The sequence below is a fragment of the Malaclemys terrapin genome, chromosome 17, assembly GCF_027887155.1.
Source record: "Malaclemys terrapin pileata isolate rMalTer1 chromosome 17, rMalTer1.hap1, whole genome shotgun sequence".
NCBI classification, from domain to species: Eukaryota; Metazoa; Chordata; order Testudines; family Emydidae; genus Malaclemys; species Malaclemys terrapin.
In genome coordinates this window covers 2,573,634-2,587,366 of record NC_071521.1, presented here as the reverse complement: position 1 = coordinate 2,587,366, position 13,733 = coordinate 2,573,634, and the positions used below count along the sequence as shown (strand labels likewise).

Below are 13,733 nucleotides of genomic sequence, written 5' to 3'. Positions count from 1 at the left end.
ACCAGCAGAGCTGGGTGTGGGTGAGGGTGAGGAGCCCAGGGCTGGGTTAGCAGAGGGGCTGCAGGACAAGACCAAAATGCATCAGGAAAGCTGTGGGGAGCAACTCTATGTTTAGTGGCATAAAAGGTTGAAAAGCAAATCCCACACTTAGCCGCTGGGAAGTTTCCTGGCCTCCAGCCTCGGGATAAATCCATTCCCTGGACGCTGATCCTGGCCCCGCCCGCGCTGCACTCCCTGCTCCTCTCTCAAACACAGTGTGTGCACACTCAGTGGAGCGAGTGGGATTTCAGAGGGAAGCAGCCCCCATTTTTACACAGCTCCCGGGCAGATGTGGGGCCCGGTGGGCTCAGCCCTTCTCTGAGCCCCACAGTGTGTTCCTAGATCCGGGGCAGCTGGTTTAGTTTAACGAAGAAGGTGGAAAGGAAGGTGCATGTAGTTAAATGCTGCAGAAATCCAACCTGGGGAGCCCAGGCCCTGCATCCTGGTTCCCCTGGCCTCCTGCCTTGCCTCTGTCCCCCCTGCCCCCAGTGTGCTGTGGAAGCAAGGCAGAGGGGGCCACAGGTGGGAACTGCCACACTGCAGATGTAAGGGAGAGGCGGGACTCTCGGCATCTCCTCCCCTTCACGGTCAGCTCCCCAGCGGGGTGGGACATGGGCAGCCTCGGAGGGGGCGAGATGGGGTGGGCACAGAGGGAGTCAGATGCTCAGCGCAGGAAAGAGAGTAAGGACTGGGGGTGAGGTGGAGGAGGGGGGAGACAGACTCCCCACAGCCCTGGCCTGTTCCTCAGCAGCTCCCGGCCCACCCTCCTGGCACTCCTTGCCAGACCGCACCAAGCCCAGGGAAGGCAATGGCAGTAAGGGCTCTGCTTCTTTCCTTAGAAAGCCCCGGGAAGGGGAGCCCTCGGATGGACCGACCAGAGGAGAGGAACCCCGAGTCCTATGCTGCTGCGGAGGCCCAGGGGAGAGTCGGCGAGCAGGCAGAGACCACTGCTGCCCGCTCCACTCAGCCCCCCAGCACCACCCGGGCCCCCAGCACCACCCGGGCCCCCAGCACCACCCGGGCCCCCAGCACCACTACCCGGAGCCCACCGGTCACCGTCCTCTCCATGGGGGACAATGCTGAAGGCACCAAGGAGCTGGAAGCGACTAACCAAGGTGGGTTGGGGGCACCTCACAAGTCCCTCAGGTGGGTGAGTGGGGCCAGACCCAAACTGCAGCTGGGGGACTTGTTCTGTGGACATGCCACAACTGGCACGTAGCTGAGTGGGCCCTGGTGACACTGCTGGAGCTGTGGTCCCTCCAAGGTGGGGCTGAGGGGCCCTGGGAAGGTAGGGGGTGGGCCGGGAAGCCGTGCGTGCTGTATCTGTCCTGTGGCTAGAGGGGTTTGGTCCCTGGGGCAGCCGGGCAGCACGAAATCCAGTCACACGGTGAGGAGAAGGCAGCATCTCTGGACTTGTTGGGCAGGGGGGCTCCTAGCAGCAGATGTTTTGAACCTCTGTCTGGGCCTTTGAAACAAGCCAGCAGGCAGGATAAAAGGGGGGAGCCTCTCCAAGGGCGGGGAAAGGTCTCCTTGAGGGTGGGCCTGACTGGCGGCTCCGAACGCTGGCTGGGAGAGCAGGACATGGTCAGCAGTCAGCGGAGACCAGCAGTCAGCTCCTCTTGTTGGCTTGGCAGTGAAAGAAGTGCAGTGTGAGGGCACCATCGAGTCTGTGGAGCCACCCGTGAAGCACCACAGCTACGGGCGTAACGAGGGGGCGTGGATGAAGGACCCTGCGGCCGGAGACGACAGGATCTACATCACCAATTACTACTATGGAAACAACCTGGTGGAGTTCAGGAGCCTTGACAACTTTAAGCAAGGTGAGGTGCTCCAGGGACGCCTGCCGGCGGGGGGCTTCCCCACACAGCCTCAGAATTGCAGGGAATGATGTACCCAGTTAGCATGTAGAAACAAGATACAAGAGAGACTGGTACTTTCAAAAGTTCTGGGGCTTGGACAGCGCCTGGGAGACTGGAGCAGCGCCTCCCCGATAACTCAACACGTTGGGGGTTGGTTTGGGGGTGGGGGATCGTGACTAGGGGATTCACACTGTGGTGCTTGGTTCTTAGAGTCTGGTCTCACTCCGGTTTTATTCTGGTAGCACCCAGAGGCCCCAGCCAAGTTCAGGGCCTTGCTGCGCTAGGTGCTGCACACCCCAGAGCGAGAGGCTGACCCTGCCCCAGAGAACTCACAGCCTCGGTGGGCAAGACAAGGGAGTGAGGGCGGGCAGAGCTGCAGAGAGGGGGAGGGACTTGCACAGGGTCATCCAGCAGGCATGGGGCAGGGCTGGGGCTAGCTCCAGCCACTAGACACACTGCCGCTCAATAGGTCACACGGTGCTGTTTCCGTCTCCTGATTGGATGAGTATAACTACTAATTGCGTGAGAATATAAAATGTGTTTCCCAAGGGTCCCCTGAAAACCCCAGTGCGAGGGCAGCTGCAGGGAGCGCACACAAAGGGGGCAAGGCTGACCTGCAGTGAATTCATGTAGCACCTTGAATGACCCATCGGAGAATGGCTGACATGCTTCCCTCGCCCCCTGCTCGGGCAGGGCAGGGGTGGGCTGGGGGCCAGGGGAGCTGTCCTCACTTACCCGGGCTGTTCCCAACCTGCACACGGCCTGGGGAGGGCTCAGCAATAAGCTTCGTGGAGCAGAGAGCACATCTGGAAACATACACTGTGCCCAGCGTATCGGATTCCTCTTCCCACCGATGGCGTCTGGATTGCTGCCGCTCGACAGACCCCGCGTCCCCAGAGCTGCGTTTGCATGTCAAGGCAGACACCGAAATGCTTTTCCCAGACAGCAGATGAAGCCAGCTGAGGGAAGCTGAGCAGGGTGACTGGCACGACTGCGCCATTAGCGGCCCAGGGAGGTCAGCGCTGCCGGGAGCCGTACACACAGTCTGCATGTAGAAACAAGATACAAGAGAGACTGGTACTTTCAAAAGTTCTGGGGCTTGGACAGCGCCTGGGAGACTGGAGCAGCGCCTGGGTAATCAGGCAGGTCCTGGCACCTGGATGTCGGGTTATACAAGTTCACTTGGCTGGGGAGAACATCCCAGGAATGAGGCCTGGATGCTGCAGATCTGTGGAGAAACGGGGCTGATTTCCCAGGGCTGAACATGAGAAGCCGCTCCCGTCCCATTGCAGGGCTGCAGTCTGAGCCCCGCACCTGCCCCAAACTGAACCCGCAGCTTTCATCAGCCCAGGTCAACTCAGGAAGAGACTCCCGGGCGTGGCTCTTTAGCTCACCTTGTGACCCCCTCAGCCTTCCCTCCCTGTTATCCATCCCCCACCTATCCTGGGGCTTCTCTGAGCACAGCCTCCAGACCTGTCCATGTTCATCCAGCACGGATGTAGCCCAGGATGAGAAACACCAACAGACCCAGACTCTTTCCGAGCCTGCCCCAGGCCGGAGTCAGTAGCCAGAGGGAATCTCTCCCATTAGGACCATGGGAATCACCATCCTGGGTCAGAGCAGGGGCCACCTGCCCAGAAGGTCTCTCCTTAGCACCAGGCAGGGAGTGGTGAGCCTGCCTGTAGCAGGACTTACCGCCCTTATCAATGCTGCACGGCTCACAACCCTAAACACGAGGTTCTTCCGGCTTGAACAGAAGCTGGTTTATTCTCTTCCCAGGGTTAGTGCCTATTAGGCAGGCGGGAACTTGTGCTGGAGCTTTGCCAGCAGGTTTATGGGCTTTGGTTTATCGAATGTTCTGGTCGGGTCTGGAACTGCCTCGGTCAAAGCAGTTTGCTCTCCCTAGAATCCTTCTCTAGTCGCCCTCTGCTGAGCCGCAGTAGCTCGTCACATCCTCACTCCCAGCTTCCATTGCTGCCCCCTGGCCCTGCCCAGACAGGGCTGGTGCCCACAGAAACCTGCAGACAGGTGAGTGCAGGTTGGCCCCTCAGGCCCGCCTGGCAGGAGCAGCCCGCTGGCAGTGCAGGAAAGGAGTGTGCAGAAGAGGCCAGTAGGATGTGGGGGAGGGAATGTGGCCCGGGGGAGGTAAGGGTCCATTCCTGGCGTATTTGTGCCTTAAAGAGCTTTCACTTTCACCACAGGGCGTTGGAGCAACCTGTACAAGCTCCCTTACAACTGGATCGGGACCGGCCATGTGGTCTACCAGGGGGCGTTTTACTACAACCGCGCCTTCACCAAGAACATCATCAAGTACGACCTGAAGCAGCGCTTCGTGGCTGCCTGGGCCCTGCTTCATGACGTGATGTACGAGGACACCACGCCCTGGAAGTGGAGGGGCCACTCGGACATCGACTTTGCAGTGGACGAGAGCGGACTGTGGGTCATTTACCCCTCTGTGGACTATGACTACTCCCAGCTGGAGGTGATCGTCCTGAGCAAGCTGGACCCCAGCGACCTCTCCGTGAAGAAGGAGACCACCTGGAAGACAGGCCTCAAGCGCAACTCCTACGGGAACTGCTTTATCGTCTGTGGCATCCTGTATGCCGTGGATGTGTACAACCAGAAGGATGGGCAGATCTCCTATGCCTACGACACCCACACGGACACTGAGGCCAACCTCAAGCTGCCCTTCCTCAACGAGTACTCCTTCACCACGCAGATTGACTACAACCCCAAGGAGAAGGTCCTCTATGCCTGGGACAACGGCCACCAAGTGACCTACAGACTGCACTTTGTGGTCTGAGCAGCAGGCCCTGTGTCTCGGCGTATGTTGGTCCTACCCTATCAAGCCCTTTTAGCTGTGTGTCCAGGGGCAAGGCGCCTCCGTGTGCCTCACACCTCTTCTGCACTTGGGCTGCAAACAAATCCACACACTCGCACACCCACTGCCACAGACCTCTAACAGCCTTTGTGAGTCAGTCGTTGCCGGAAAACAGGCAAACTGGCCTGGTGCAGCCAGGCCTTGGCCTGGATCAGTGCCTTGCAGGAGAAGACCTCTGTGCTGTCCCAGCACCGGATCCAAAGAGCTCTCCAACCAGCCAAATCCCGTTCCCCTCCTAAGATCAGTCTTAGCCATTCTCCCTGGATCCTCCAGAACCAGGTGGTAGCTGGGGGAAGGTGCAAATGGGATCTCTCCCTAGGTTTCTAAAGCCAGCCATTTCCTCAGCATCTTGGGCTCAGCTTTCCACCCTTCTTGTCTAAGTCCAGTGCTAAGTACTGCGCATGCAGATTTTACATGGTGGGTGGAGGTAACAGGGACGTCGTTTCCCTACATTCCAGCCCTAGGTTGGAGGCCAGGGAAAGAATTCCCCATACACCCTCCACTAGAAGCACAGCCATTGGTGGTATTAATTCACTCAGTCCCCACAAAGCATTGGACCCATTCTCCTCCATCACCAACTGATGGCTTTAAGCCCCTTTCATTCAAGGGTCAGTGTGTTTCAGCCTCCTAGATTCATTCCTGAAAGCCACCTCAGCATTTGCTGAAATTGCTTGTCTCATGTAACCAAACCTAAAGGGCCAGGGGATCTCTTTCTGTAAGTCCTGGTGCTGACTCCAGGGATAGTGCCAATGCATTTCCAGGCTGGTCCACGTAAGGGAAGGTCTTATTTAAATGATCCGCCATCTGGCCACTGATCTGTACTCTGCATTGTCTCCTGTAAATAGTGACCCCGTGTATTCCTGTACGAAGCTGTAGCTTGTGGTGCCGGGTGCCAGATTCTGGAGTGGTGTTGCTCCCTTCTCCCAGCTGTCCACTGCCCAAGCCTGTGTGGGGTGAGCAGAGCTCTCATTGCATGTCAGTCTGGACGGGACTGAGCTCTCTCTGAGCGCCCAGCGGGAGGGAGGGGTGTGCTCTGGCTCTGCACTGCAGCTGTAACCCCAGGGGGTGGAACATCTTGGGTTGCTAGCAGGAGTTAAGATCCTTTTCCTGTATTCCCCTTTCTGCTGCCAGTCGCTTTGTTACGTTCACAGGGTGAGCAGCACCTGCTGCAGCCCACCAAGCAGAAACGCAGGTGCTGTGTCTCCCAGTGGCTTGGTGCCATGGGCATCCTGCCCCAGCCACAGAGCACTTGCCATGCAGCCTGCATGGTGCCCACTCTGCCCCGAGCCTGCCTGCTACAGTCAAGATATTTCATGTGCATAAAATTTGCTACATCAGCATTCTTTGTAGCAGGACATCCCCTGAGGTCCCACTATTTCCCTTCCCCTTACAAGGTCTAAGTCTTGGTTACCTTCCCTCAATCCTGTCTGCGAATGGCTAGCTATATGGTCTACTCCAGAGCCCAGCCCCTGGTGACATGGCTGCCTGTAGTAGAGACCCCAAAGGGGAATGAAAGACACAGCAGATCATTAGATGAATTCAGCTACTGGAGCAGAAGAATCTCTCAAAGCTAGAGATTAGCTCAAACCAGCTGGCCCAGCACTTCACCCAGCGCGCAGACTGGCAGCACCCACAACTGATTACACTTCCTAGAAGCATTCCATCCTCAGAACTCCCTCTCGCTGGCCCAGGGCAGAACCTGTGCGAACGTTGGGTAAGAGCTGGCTTTGCCAACCTGGCCTTTCGGGGGTCTTGCACACAGCACGGTGCTCCTTGCCCCCTCTGCTGAAGCCCACACCAAGCGCCCCGCCGCAGCACCAGCACCGGGTACTCCCCAGGGACAGTGGTCGAGAGAATATTTTGTGTCTGTGCAGCTGCCTTGTAACACAACTCAGCAAGAAGAAGGGAGCAGCCCCACATGTCCATCCAGTTCCCCATGGCCCTGGCAAGCGGTGTGTGCTTTGGGCCATCCGCATGCTCCCCCATGGCTGGGCGTTCATGGGATGAGCTTGGGACCGATGTGGCCTTCCCCACAACAAAGCGCATTAAGCAGACAGTGCTGCTGTGTTTGACAGCGATGTGCAGGCACGAGAGGCTGGCCCACTCTGTGCCATAAGCCCGAGGGACCAGCACAGCCCAGGCCCCAGAACCGTCAGGTATTTCCCACCCCCAGGCTCACCAGCAGGGTCCAGACAGACTTTCGAATTCTGAGACGGGTGCTACGTTTTATTTCTAGCTCGTGGGAAAGTTATAAAGCCAAAGCTGGCTGAGGCAAGAAGAGCAGACATTGGCACTGACTCCCACCCCCTGAAACAGTATTAGCCTGTGACACAGATGGCTTTGAACTTGCCTGGGGTTGGCCTGTTCCTAACACCGAGGTTTGCACCGAAATGCCTTTCCCAAGGGGAAGGGTCACTGTGCTTCCCAGCATGGAACACGGGCTGTTTTCCTTTGCTGGCCATTGCGAAGAGCAGAGTGGGGTTTGTAATCTCTCTGCTCTCCCTGGCACAGGTCTGAGTTCACAGCCTGTGCCTGATCCTCCAGCTGAGGGGAGTGGGAGCGTGGCCAGGCACTCAGACAATCTCTGAGGGTTTTGCCTGAGCCCTGCTAAACTTTCCCCCATCGTTGATCTCTCCAGTGCATCGGGGGGGGGGGGAGATGCTGTTAGGTCTCCTCCTCCCACTGCTGGCGTCAGTCAGCCCCAAGCTGTCCCCTGGTGTCTCCAGGACCGTGGCAAGGTGGAGGCTGGGAAGAGAGCCGTGCTGGGGAAGGCCAGGAGGAGGAAGTGGGGTGTCGGGGGGCTGGTTGCATGGGGAGGCTGCTCAGAGCAGAGGGCTGCGATCAGACCTCAGCTCTCCTGTGCTGAGCACTAGAGGCAGATGACCTGCACCATTCCAGGGTGTGCAGCACCCCTTCCAATGCCCCCTTGCACCTCTCAGCAGCTCTTCCAGGCCGGGCTGCTCCTGGAGTCCCACAGCCAGTGCAGTGAGACCATCGTCAAAATGCATTTCCTTCAATGTCCCAGCGGCTCAGGCGTACAAGTGCCTTAATATGCCACTTACAGGTGCTGCTGTCCCGCAAATCAGCCTTACTCTAATGCCCCAAGGGCAGGGGTTTGAGCGCGCTCCGGCAAGAGGGGTTGATTTGGGTTACTTCGTCCCGGCATAAGCAGCAACCATCTACTGTAGTTTAGAAGATGTGATCAAGCCATCCAGGCTTTCTGCAGCTCCTTAGCTTACCACTGATGTGCACTCAGGGCAGCAACCCAGAACCCGCTCACCTGGCAAACAAAGGCTCAGCAGTGCTGGCTGTTAACTCCACTTAGGGTAATGACGCCTGGAAAAGGAACAAGGCTGCAAATGGCAAGCCGTGTACGTTGTCCAGACAGTGTTTGCTGTGTTCACGGGCTCCCAGCCGTTGCGGGAGGGCTAGAACCAGGGAGTGCTTGGCTTGATTTCCAGTCATTCTTAGACATGAATAATATTAAAAAATAACAGGATGAAAAACCCAGTTTCTGTCTGTCATTTCACCAGGGAGCACTGGTCTGGGGACCCACCCCACTACTGGCATGGCCTGGTCAGTGCCAGCCTGGCCTTGCAGAAGACAAGCTCTGCAGCTGAATAACGGTTCAGAAGAGCTCCCTGCAGCGGCTTGGGTTCTCTGAGCCAGACTCTGATCCGCTGGGGAACCCTGTGCCCCAGGGGCCCAGCTCCATTCTGCCCCTGGAGAGCTGTGCAGTCCCATGTCTACAAACATGCCTCCCCAGGCAGTGCCCATAGCTTAACACAGCAGCCAAAGAGACGCATTCACCTGTCTTTGGGCTTCTAATTAGCTCATAGACCTTGTGCTCATTCCCAGACTGGGCCATCAGCCCTTGGGGTGGAGCTCCAGATTCTGCTGCCACTCGGACAGGGCGTTTCGGTATGACCCACCCAATATTCCTGATTCGGTCCCCAGTTGGTGGGGATGGCGTCACGGTGCAGCCACAGCCCAGTCACCCTGGTTAATGGGAAACGACTCTAAATAAATCCGGGAACGCTCCAGCTACAGGGGAGCCGCAAGCTCCTTGCCATATTGTTTTCCAACAGCGAGGGGCTTGCGATGCCTGCGCCCGGCCTGTCTCTAGTAGGTGGCTGCGAATACAGGCGCTTCTGTCCATGGAAGAACAGAGGGACTACAGCCATGTGCTGCAGGCTGGATTATCAACAGCCCAATGCTTGAGCCCGGGGCACGGGTGCTGGTTTGGCTGAGCATCTCGTGGCGACGCACAGTCGTCTTGCGGTGTGAGCACATGAGAACTGGATCCCAAGGACATATTCCCACCCGCCCTGGGACCTCCCCCCAAAGAACACACGGAGCTTAAACAATCCCCTCCGTGCCCAGGGCAGCCCCATACCAGCCTGGGCTGCCTCCCTCTGCTGACTGAATTGTAAAATCATTCTAAGCAAAAATATTCCCTCAGCCACGAGCGTGGAGCACAACCCCCTGCACTGGCCCCAGCCCTGGCTTCTCCAGCATGTGCCCGTTCTCACCCTGCAGTGGGAGGGGCCTGCCACCCCTGCACTTTGCCAGAGCCCCCGAAGCCCTCCCCAGAGCCCTACAGGAAGCTAGAGCCCTTGACACCCGTTTTTGCTGCAGCTGCGTGTTCAGGTGATAACGCTAATAGTGGTGACATAATATGCTTTGCCTGGTGTAAGGCACCTGACTTGGTACCACACGACATTTTGATTAAAGAATGAGAATGCTCTCAAACGAACCTGGCACACATTCAGTGCGTTAAAAGCTGGCTGACTGGTAGGTCTCAAAAGGGAACTGTAAGTGGGTCTGTTTCCAGTGAGGAGTCAGTCTTGTCTCTACACTAACATGTTTATCGATGACCTGGCAGGAAACATAAAATCATTGCTGACAAAGTTTGCAAATGACACACGACTTGGGGGAGTGGTAAATACCGAAGAAGAGAGGGTCCTGGGGCAGAGCGATCAGGATTCCTTGGTAAGCTTGGGGCAAGCAAACAACATGCTTTTTACTATGGTTCAATGTAACTGTACATGTCCAGGAGCAAAGAATGCCGGCCATACTTACTGGCTGGTGCCACTCTCCGGGGACGCAGAGAAAGGCCTGGGAGTCTGTGGTGGGTGAACTGCTGACCATGCGCTCCAAGTGCAGCACAACGGCCGAAGGGCTAATGTGATCCTCAGATGCCTGAATGGGAATCTCGAGTAGGCGGTGAGAGGTTCTTTTACTCTGTATTTGGCACTGGTGCAACCTCTGCTGGCATCCTTGTCCAGTGCTGGCCCCCACACTGCAAGCAGGACAGGGATAAATTGGAGCGGCTTCCCAGAAGAGCCGTGAGAGCGATTAAAGGATGAGAAAACCTGCTTTACAGGGATAGACTGGAGGAGCTCAGTCTATTTAGCATAACAAAGAGACGGTGATGGGGTGATGTGATCACAGTCTAGAAGTACCTACACGGGGTACAGACATTTAATACTGGGCCCCTCCGTTTAGCAGCGAAAGGTCAAACACAATCCAACGGCTGGAGTGGAAGTTAGGAGGGCGTGCGCCGTGCCTGCCTCTTCGCCCCCAGAAACGGCTCAGACTCTGCTGATCATGTGTCCACTGGGCCATTTGTTTGAGTTCCCGCCACCAGCACCCTCATAGTCACTGGCTCTTTACAATCTCCCCCGTGCTCCCGGCCCTCTCCGCAGGACCTGCGAGGTGCAGAGAGCTCCCTTCCCTGACGCCTCTGTGAGACAGCTCAGCTAGTCCAGCTCCTCTCCCCCCGGCATGTCCTTCCTGTGCCCGGCCTGTAGCAGGGGATCCAGGCTAGTGACCCCAGCCTTGGCCGAGAACCCCACAGTGCCAGCCTAGAGCCAGTTCAGCACCAAGGCTAAGGCCAGGAGGCTACTGGGCCCCGGCAGACAGCAGCACCCTCATTTCCTCCCCTCTGACCTCATCCTGTCAGGTGCTGAGGTATGGAACACCCTCCTCTCCCACTGGCATCCACGTGGCTGCGGAGGCACTCAGCACCTTGCAGGAGCGGGTCTTTGTAGCCACATGTATTTGGCCTGGTGAGTGCGAAGGTCCCATCACTTCCACTTTCCTTTCAGGCCAGGTTCGGACAGTTCAGACGCTCAAATGCTGTGGTCAGGCTGAGCATGAGGCAATGACACGGTCTTGCCAGGGAAGCAAACGGCTGTGCAGCCAGGATGCAGGGTGATACCGTCTGGGCAGCTCTCAGCTTGTCCCTGCTGCAGGGCTGGAGGAGGGTATTTCCCTGGGTATTTCTGTCCTGGTCCGTGTTTGGTGCGGGAGGATGGATAAAGCCATTGTATGGGAAGGAGGGGAGTAGGGGTCACCCTCCAGGAGAAATGGCAATAACTGCTCTGTGCTGCATTCAAAAGACAGCGCAAACGAGTCCTGCAAAAAGATCTTCATGAGCTGGGCTAGGGCTCCCCTCCACAGGGCTAATTCAGCTGTTTCCGGAGAGGGGCTGACCTCTCCTTGAGGCAGGACAAGCCATTCCCTGCTCATGGCACCCTGCGGGCCAACCACTGTCCTGCCCAGGGAAAGGGTAAGTTACACCAACAGAGTCTCTCTTGGGCCCTGCAGCTAGTTTGCCCGCTGAGCATTTGGACACTCCTGGTGGGAGGTGCAACGTTTGTCCATGGCCTGGCCCCAAGCACCCCGAACCGTCGCTGGGGAGCTTTGGGTCCAAACCTTAGCCCCGTTCTAGTTACAGCTGTTACACTGAGAGCCAGGCCTGCCTGCAGTTTAGTGCAGAGGACTTGTTTTCAAGCCGTGGTCTCATCAACTGAGAGGAAACGTTGACACGCATGACCTCATTGCGTCACCAGCTCATCTTCTGAAAGAAAACTCAGCGCCTCAGTGCAACCAGCAGGAGAAGTGACAAGAGAGGGGGAGACTCAGAGACAGAGCGGGGTTGTGTAACTGTTCCATGGTGGTAACACGCTGGGGCAGCTGTGCACAGCAAACCGTTGTTGTTTTGCCTGAAGACAGGCAAGGTTTTGTGGGAGAGCACGCGGTGCCTGGGGGAGTCTCTTTTGTGCACTGCACAATCAAACCTTCTCAATGAGAAGAGACCCATCAGATGTGGTTGTCGCCCCATCAGAGAGGGTCTGTACGCTGGGGAATGCAACTCCCACGTGCCTGCTGGGAGACGAGGCAGCAGTTTGCTGCAGCATGGCAGGGCTGCCAGCTCCGGTAGCGTTTGTAAAGAGCCCTGTGCCCCCAGGGTGGGGTTAGTGCAGTGTGCGAATGAGGGACTGTCCTAGCCTTCGCCCAGTAAACACTGAGCCGGGCAATGCTCTGCATGCACAAAGGTGAGCACTGAACATGTGTGGCCTTGCTGCTGGTGTGTAGGCAGCAGCTTTGTCCCCGTCTAATCAACTGGACTCTGCTGGCCGCATTTGGGGGACCCACCAAGCCAAACAAACCTGTTCCTTGGGTCTCTAGTTGCCAGTTGCCAACTGGAGCCCTTTCAAGTGGAATGCCCACTCAGTAAGCAGCCTCCTTCTCTCAGCCTGCCTGGCACATTCAGTCACGGCTCAGCCAGCGGCTGGAGATTTGGAAAGGCTGAAAAGCGGTTTGCAGTCCTGGCCTGACAGCTCCTAAATGCACCATGTACAGGGAAATGCGTAAGGCAGATGGCTTCTCCGGTGCCAGAGGATCTGTGGAGCCGGGATTCATGCTGCCTCTGTCAGTGTTCCTGAGAAAAAGAGTTTTGCCATTTCCAGATCTGATTTGCAACATGACGAGTAACAGCTGGGAGCCAAAACTTTGTTCTGAGGAAATCTAATCTCCCTTTAATCGGGAAAAAGAAAAGAGACCAGAGTTCTGGCTGACCCTCTCCTACATCTATGTATGCGTGTGCGTGCACATATGTGTGCATGCACATATGTGTGTGCACATATGTGTGTGCGCATGTACATGCATTAGCAACCTGCTTCAGCTCAGGAGGCAGCTGAAGCAGAACTACAAGCGTGTGTGAAACAAGGGGAACACTAATAAGCCAAGGGAAGGAGCCGCTTGATCAGCGCAAACTGCCAGGTCAGGAAGAGCTGGGTTAGTACCGAGCAGGGGGCCTGGAACAGTGTGTAGTGGGGGCGCTGAGAGCCATTGAACCAAACTGTAAACCCTGCGTATGATGGAAACCACGGCAAGCCAGGGGGTGCTGCAGCTCCCCCAGCACCGCTAGTTCCAGCCCCTGCGACCGAGCTCTCCCCACAGCAGGTGACCCTGAGTGCTAGAAACGTGACTAAAATGACACCAAAGCTGTCACGTGGGCAGGTGCCCAAGCCTGGTCCTTCGGGGAGGAAGTGGCCAGTATTCTCCAGCACAACAGGATGTCCAGAAGGCGCTTCAAGTCTTTCTCCAGCAATTTGCTTTTCAGCACAATAGGCAGCGCTCACTGAAAGACAGACGCCCTTATCCCCCCTGCTCTGGATCCATATGTCAGCCTGGTGCCTGGGGGGCCCTGTGCTAGCCCCGCTCCTGCCCTCTGCCCTCTGCATGCCAGGGTCTTTACCACTGGGTGGGCGGGAGGCCAGTGACAAATGACATCTTCAAGGCAAGTTCTCTTGTCGCTCAAGGCTAGAGGCCTGTGCCTCAGCAGCTAAAGGCCCTGGCCCGTGTACATACCAGACCCTGTGTGCTGGAGGGTTGGCAACCAGTGTGAAATAGAAAGGGGGGGCCCTGCTTTCATTGCTCTCTCGTGTGTTGTGCTGCTTTCGGGGGAACCCGTCGAGGTCTCTGCCCAGAGCTGTACACCCAGGCTGCACAATACAGCTCAGGCCGCCAACAATACGGTTTTGCAAATATGTTTGATGTCCACATTCATTCTATTAGTCAGTGCTCATCACCACCAGGCGGCTGAAGGCTTCGCTAAGCATATATCCCCACGACGGAGAAGCACCTCGCTAAGCCAGCTAGGC

The 13,733-nt window shown here is 57.0% G+C and overlaps 1 protein-coding gene across 1 annotated transcript in view; it reads left to right on the top strand.

The window, feature by feature from the left end:
* Positions 1–8,285, top strand: part of OLFML2A (olfactomedin like 2A) — a 31,696-nt gene extending 23,411 nt beyond the window's left edge. Inside the window, exons 6-8 of the mRNA XM_054007340.1 lie at positions 879–1,154; positions 1,674–1,859; positions 4,100–8,285. Of these exons, the coding sequence (XP_053863315.1) occupies positions 879–1,154; positions 1,674–1,859; positions 4,100–4,701 (1,064 nt within the window). The 3' untranslated portion in view covers positions 4,702–8,285. The remainder of the gene's footprint in view (positions 1–878; positions 1,155–1,673; positions 1,860–4,099) is intronic.
* Positions 8,286–13,733: the final 5,448 nt, after the last annotated feature.